A 6,561-nucleotide genomic window follows, 5' to 3' on the forward strand; every position below is an offset into this window, starting at 1 on the left:
TACCCCATTGGCCAAACTGGGGCGCCTAGCCAAGCCCATAGTCAATATGTGAGAAAGTATACTGCAGCCACCTCCAGGTAGGGAGGGAAGAGAGTGAAATTTTTAAACAGTAATCTAATCTGTCACACAAAATATCCCAACTCTGCTGAGGCAAAACAGACAAGAGTTTTGTGTCTCTATATGGGTTAAAAATACAGCAGCATCTCCTCCAGTTTAGCTTCTTGGTGTCAGCTGGAATCATAGAGGGAAAGGCAAAAAAGCAGGGGTGGGTAGGCCTCAGGGCACAAAGTCAGAGGCCCTTTGTCCGTACCACTTTCTTCCTTGCCGTCCAGCACCGTGAACTGGTTGGCAGTAGGATTGACGTCCCCGGGAACCTTCCAGGCATTCACTGAACCCGTCACCTTTCACAGGGCCTGTGCTGCAAGCTGTGACACAACAACCGAGGTCTGGAGATGCTTTTACAGAGCCTACCAGGTTCTCTCTTCCTTATAATTGGACGAGTTTCTTCAGAATTGTTACGAGGGGCACAATATGGTCATAAAATGAATAGTAGAAGAACATGGTAGCGTAAGTAAGCCTTTAAGAAGGAGTTATATGAAAGCACCTGTGAAAAAGAACTAACTAAAAGAATGCTCAGGTATGAGCGTTTGCATAAGAAGGAGACAAAGAGAAGCAGAAACATGAGGGAAATCCAGTATCATTTGTAGAATAGATTAGAAGAAGGAATAATGCATTTTCTTCATTTTTCTTCAAATACGCAGCCTTGAACTATATTAAGTTGAAGTGCAATATAGAGCTCACAACTCCAGCAATCGGCTTTCCCTGAGTTATGCTGTGAAGCAAACAACCCCAAAATCTCAGTGATTTACAACAACAACAACAAAGCCTTACCTGTGCTGTATTAACACTTTGGGCCATCTGTTCTATACTCCAGGCTGTGAATCAGATTCACATCTGCTCCATGTCTTTTCTCCATCCTGGGTCCATAGTGAAAGAGAAACCCTGATGTGGGACATTCTAATTCTTGTGGCAGAAGACCAAGAGAAACTGAGCCAAGGTATGCAATCACATTTTAAATTTTCTGTTCACAATGACACATTTCAAGGCCACTAAAATTCTGTTGGCCAAAGCAAGTGACATGACCTGGTTTAACATCAGTGGGGATAGGAAATACTCCTCCCATAATGGGGTGGCGGGGGGAGCAAAAGAACATCTGTAAAAATAATATACCAAAAACCAAACCCATTGCCGTTGAGTCAATTCCAATGCCACATAGGGCTTCCAAGGAGTGGCTGGTGGATTCAAACTGCCCATCTTTCAGTTAGCAGCCGACCTCTCAACCATTGTGCCACCAGGGCCCCAACAATAATATAGTCTACTACAACTACATATTGTAACTATCTATTTTCTTATTTATCTCCATAAGTCTCAATTTCAAAAGAGAAGTGTGTTTCCCAGCCTATAACTCAAAGATGAGAGTTACCTCCTCATTCAAAAATTTATTCTTTCTAGATACTATGAAAAGTTTTGGAGACACAATACATATGCATGTAAACAGTTAGTTAAGTGATCTTATACATTAATATAAAGGGATGTCAGAGGGCTCCTTTGCTAAGTATTCCATAAATAAACTGGCCATGAGCATGGGTAAAGCCAGGAAAGGAAATTAAAAAAGGAACTGACTTAACAGAAGGAATAAGTCTCCTTGTAAGTGAAACTCTAACTGTAGAGCCAATAGTCTTGTGAACTGGTAGGTTAACAAACAGTGGCTATGTTCAGGAAGAGACTGAAGGCCACTTTTCAGAAAATATGTACAGGTAATTTCAGTGTTGGCCTTTGGATTACTGAATTTGGGGTTGAATTTCTCACTCACAGCCTAGATGAAGAGCTCACCAAAATCTATGCAGTTGGGCCAGTCTTAGCCAGTATTTCCACTGTCTTTTCACCTAGATGACAATGCCTGCTCAGAGTATATCACTTTGGATGATTCTTTATGCCTTCCTTAATCACTCAAGAAGTCGATGAGTATCGGGAGGTCAAACCTTTGCTATCAGACCAGAGGAAAGGGACAAACCAGGCCTGACCTAACTGGTGGCTCTGTGAGAAATGGGACCTCTTTCCTTATCGTATTTGAGAATTGCCAACATGGAAACTCTGCAATTTTCCTACTTTAGATTTTCTCATCTACATCAAACCAGCATCCACATAGTACTGGACATGTGTGTGAGAAAACAGCTATCCATCTACACATCTTTTCTCCGGAATAGACTGAGCACGTGATCCCGAATCTGCTTGGTCTTAACACCATAGATGATGGGGTTGACCATGGGTGGGAAAAGCAAATAGAAGATAGCAAGCAGTATGTGGACATGGGGAGCAACGGTGCGGGCCACACGGTGCATGATTGAGGAGATGACCACAGGTGTATAGGTGGACAGGATGGCACCTATGTGAGAGACACATGTCCCAAAAGCCTTGTAGCGAGCTTCCTTAGAAGCAAGATGTAAAACTGCCTGAAGGATAAAGATGTAAGATAGGATAACAAACAGCAGATCCAACACCGCAATAAACATGGCCACAGCAATGCCATAGATATTGTTGAAGCGTGTGTCTCCACAGGCCAGCCTTACCACAGCCATGTGTTCACAGTAGCAGTGGGCAATCACTGGGCGTTGGCAATAGTGGAAGCGTCTGAGCAGAAAGGGAAGTGGAGTCATTAGTGTCACAGCTCGGAGTACAGCAGCCATGCCAATCTTGGTGATCAGGTCCCTGGTCAGCACTGTGGTATAGTGCAGGGGCTTGCAGATGGCCACATAGCGATCAAAGGCCATGGCCAGCAGCACTGCTGACTCCATGATGGAGAAAGAGTGAAGAAAGAACATCTGAACCAGGCAGGCATAGAAGTTGATCTCCCTATCCCTGAACCAGAATATGGCAAACATTTTGGGCAGTGTTGTAGAGGAGAGGACCAGGTCAATGGCTGCCAACATGGCCAGGAAGAGGTACCTGAGATCATGGAGGGCTGCATTAGAGCGGATGATGAAGAGCAGGGTGCAGTTGCCCAGCAGAGCCAGTGTATAGGCAAAGCAGAAGGGAATGGAGATCCAGATGTGCAGGTGCTCCAAACCTGGAATCTCTACCAACAAGAAGGCAGCTGGATGGGTTGCTGTGATATTGGAGACTGACATGGCTTCTGGAAATTCTCCTTGTTGATTTTCACAGGGTTCCTTCACCTTCTATGTACACCTTCTAGGCACATAAAATTACAGAATTCAAGCTCTGATATCCCACCTGGGTGGATTAGCTCTTTTTTTGCATTCCTAAACCCTATTTAAAATAAGTTAGGAGTCCTCATAGACATGGAGAAACATAGTCCATGTTTCCTGCACTCAAGGAACTTGGAGTCTCATTGAATAAATAGAATACTCAATAGGATTCATACTACAAGACAGCACTCATAAAGAAATGGAGAAGAGGTAGTATTTTCTGTGTTCTTAGTGATGTCAGGATTACCTTGATAAAAGAAGTAAAAATATGTTTACTGTATTTCTGTCAAACATACACTGGCACCATCCTACATGCCAATCAAACCAAAGTCCCAATCATTTCTGTTCTGAAATCTCAGATTTGAGTGCCTGCCGTTCTCGATTAATCGTACAACCTCTACACTTTCTCTAGAACTATGTTGTCTGATACAGTTCCCATGAGCCACATGTGGCTATTTAAGTTTAAATGTGTATTTATTAAAATTAAATAAAATGAAAAACTTGGTTTCTCACTCACAGAATACACTTCTTAAGTGCTCAATTACTGTAAGTGACTGGTGGCTACCATATTAGACAATGTAGATCCATTATAATTCCATCATAGCAGAAAGTTCTTTTGGAGAGCAGTGCTCTAGAATATACCTTCCAGGTCCTTTCCACACCCACAAATCTCACTAAATACAACCCTGCTGCCAGCTTACTGAGAAAATGAGGAGCTTTTTTTTTTTGATTCTTCATTAATATTCATGTTGATTTTTCTGTTCATATGACTCTTCCTCCACACATCTCTCAACTCCTTAATTTTCATCACAGGAGAACTCTCTCACCTCTTCAGCAATACTGACCTCTGGCTTCCACACAAAATACCCTTTTTCTTAACAATATTTTAATCTTTCCCTCTTCTCTTGTTCATTTTTTTCTTTTCTTCTGTCTAATCCTTCAACATTGAGTTTACCAGTTTTTTCCAGACTCTATTCTCTTTTTTGTTGTTGCTGTTATTAGTTGTCATTGAATTGGCTCCAACTCACAATAACCTTTTATGTAACAGAATGAAACATTGCCCAGTCCTGTACCATCTTCATGATTGTTGGTATGTTTGAGCCCGTTGTTGAAGCTATTGTGTCAATCTACCTCACTGAGGATGCCCCTCATTTTTGTTGGCCCCTACTTTACAAAAGATGATGTCATTTTCTAGCTGTTGGTTTTTCCTGACGATGTATCCAAAGTAAGTCAGTCAAAATCTCACCATTCTTGCTCCCAAGAAACGTTCTGGTTGTATTTCTTCTAAGACTGACTTGTTCATTCATTTGGCAGTCCACACTATACTTAATATTCTTTGCCAACACCACAGTCAAAATGCATCAATTCTTCCTCTATATTCCTTTTCAGTTATGCAACTTTTTCATGTATATGAGGCTATTGGAGAGAGCATGGCTTGGATCAGTCACACCTTAGTCATCAAACTGACACCATCTTCTCTCATCTGTTACTGCTACAAAAACCACCTAACAAGAGTATAGAGTCACCCTTTTGTTCTCCAATATCTATTCCTTCCCACAAATGCCCACAATATTTTGAAATGAAGGGACTTGAAGTAAAGGGATTGCGCTTTATTCACTTCGATATTCCCAGCCTCTAGCATATACAGTAGGTGTTGAACATTTCACCAACTACCAGACTACTGAAAAATAAACCTTAAGACTTTTTTGCAAAAGACCCTCCCTTCCACCCATCTGTTATGGACTTAGACTGGTTGGTTAGCTCCTAATTCAAAATGTATCCAGGATGGAAGTTCTAAGAAACTCCCCACAAGCCTTGGTTACTTGCATCAGAATAAAATCTTCTTCTCATTGGAAAGTATTTTTGCCAAGTCTTACTAATACTTGTGAATTTTATCCAAGAATGTGAAGTGGATGTATAGCAAACAAACTCTATGACAGTAGGGGCTTTTTTTTTTTTTTTTTAACTGTTATATCTCCATTACCTAGAACAGCACCTGGTAGATGACAGGAGCTCTATTAATGACTGTGAAATGATCCCACATATCTGTTTCACCTTTAACATCCTGAATATGCATTTTCCATAAATCGAAACATGTTTCACTTTATCTCTGAATCTCCATGTCCACCAACTTCCTGCATCCTTCTTCTGAACATCACTGACTATCCCGTGACCTGCCAACCCAACCTCACACAAAGAAAAAATTATCTGTTCTAATTCTTCCCACACAAGCACAAAGTGTCCATCAGTCTATAAGCTTTATTTCCTTTGAAGTTAATGCAAGATCTTCTGCTCCCGGAATCAGAATCTCAGAGTAAGAGAGTGAATAGAGCCATTCTTCTTCCTCTTATCAATAGAACCCAAGAAACTTCTCTGCAGTAAATGTTTAGTCCAGTGTTTAGGAGTCATTGTCCTCTACCCATATCCCGTTTCCAGAGCCAAGACGCTCACACTTGACGACAGGATTTGTCTTCTGTTTTTTTGCCTCTCCCAAAAGTGTTTAAAAGCAGGCCCCATTCACAGAAAGTACTCAGTCAACACTTGCAGCTCTTTGGTAGCCTACACGTTTATCCTAAGAGGATATGAAAATGATGAAAAAAAATGATAGATTTGGGAAATTAATACCCAGATAAGGGAAGATGGTCACTCACCTAATGTGCTTCAAGGGTGTGGCATGTGGCAGAAGGATCGCTAAGAAATATATCGCCTACCTTACCTTGACATCTTCCTGGTACAGGCCTCATTATCTCTTTCCTGAATACTGTAGCAACTTCTTAAACGGGATGGGGATTCTTGTGGGGGCTGGGAGGAGCAATGATAGGAGGTGAGAAGTGATAGGATCCAGCTAAGACTTCTTGGAGATGGCTCATATTGTTTGGCCTAAAAATGAAGCAAGCATCCTCTATGATAGGAGGAGGGACTGAATTTGTAGATAAAACATTTGGATGGGACTGTCAAGACTTCTCCTTCCATTGAAAAGCCATAATACAGGCAAGAAGGAAATTGCATTGGGGGCAGGAGGGTGGGGCTGATATCTAGGCACAGGACAGGGTGTGGGAGGTTATTGAGAGTGCCCTCGTCATTTCTCCCTCACCACACCTGTCACCTATTTCCTGGTTTTCTGCAGTTCCAGCTCTGGTCAAAGTCCTCAGTCTGAAGTACAATTCTTGGTCCTTTCCACTAGCTTCTTGCAACTCCAGCACAGCTTTCCACCTACAGTGAGAGAAGTTTGAGAAGGAGGGAGCTGGGAAGGAGGGAGCTGGGAAGGAAGCAGCTGGCTTTATCCTCATATATC

At 41.9% G+C, this 6,561-nt stretch overlaps 1 protein-coding gene across 1 annotated transcript; it reads right to left on the minus strand.

Moving 5' to 3' along the window:
* Positions 1–2,243: 2,243 nt before the first annotated feature.
* Positions 2,244–3,596, minus strand: LOC100666688 (olfactory receptor 52K1-like). The gene has a single exon (XM_064289265.1). The coding sequence runs from the start codon at positions 3,186–3,188 to the stop codon at positions 2,244–2,246; it is 945 nt and encodes a 314-aa protein (XP_064145335.1). The 5' UTR covers positions 3,189–3,596.
* Between the last annotated feature and the right edge of the window lie 2,965 nt (positions 3,597–6,561).

This window comes from Loxodonta africana, chromosome 7, assembly GCF_030014295.1.
Source record: "Loxodonta africana isolate mLoxAfr1 chromosome 7, mLoxAfr1.hap2, whole genome shotgun sequence".
NCBI classification, from domain to species: domain Eukaryota; kingdom Metazoa; phylum Chordata; class Mammalia; order Proboscidea; family Elephantidae; genus Loxodonta; species Loxodonta africana.

Bases quoted from the DNA above. Each gene is read 5' to 3' on its own strand.
- LOC100666688 (XM_064289265.1), bottom strand. From the start codon at position 3,188: ATGTCAGTCTCCAATATCACAGCAACCCATCCAGCTGCCTTCTTGTTG.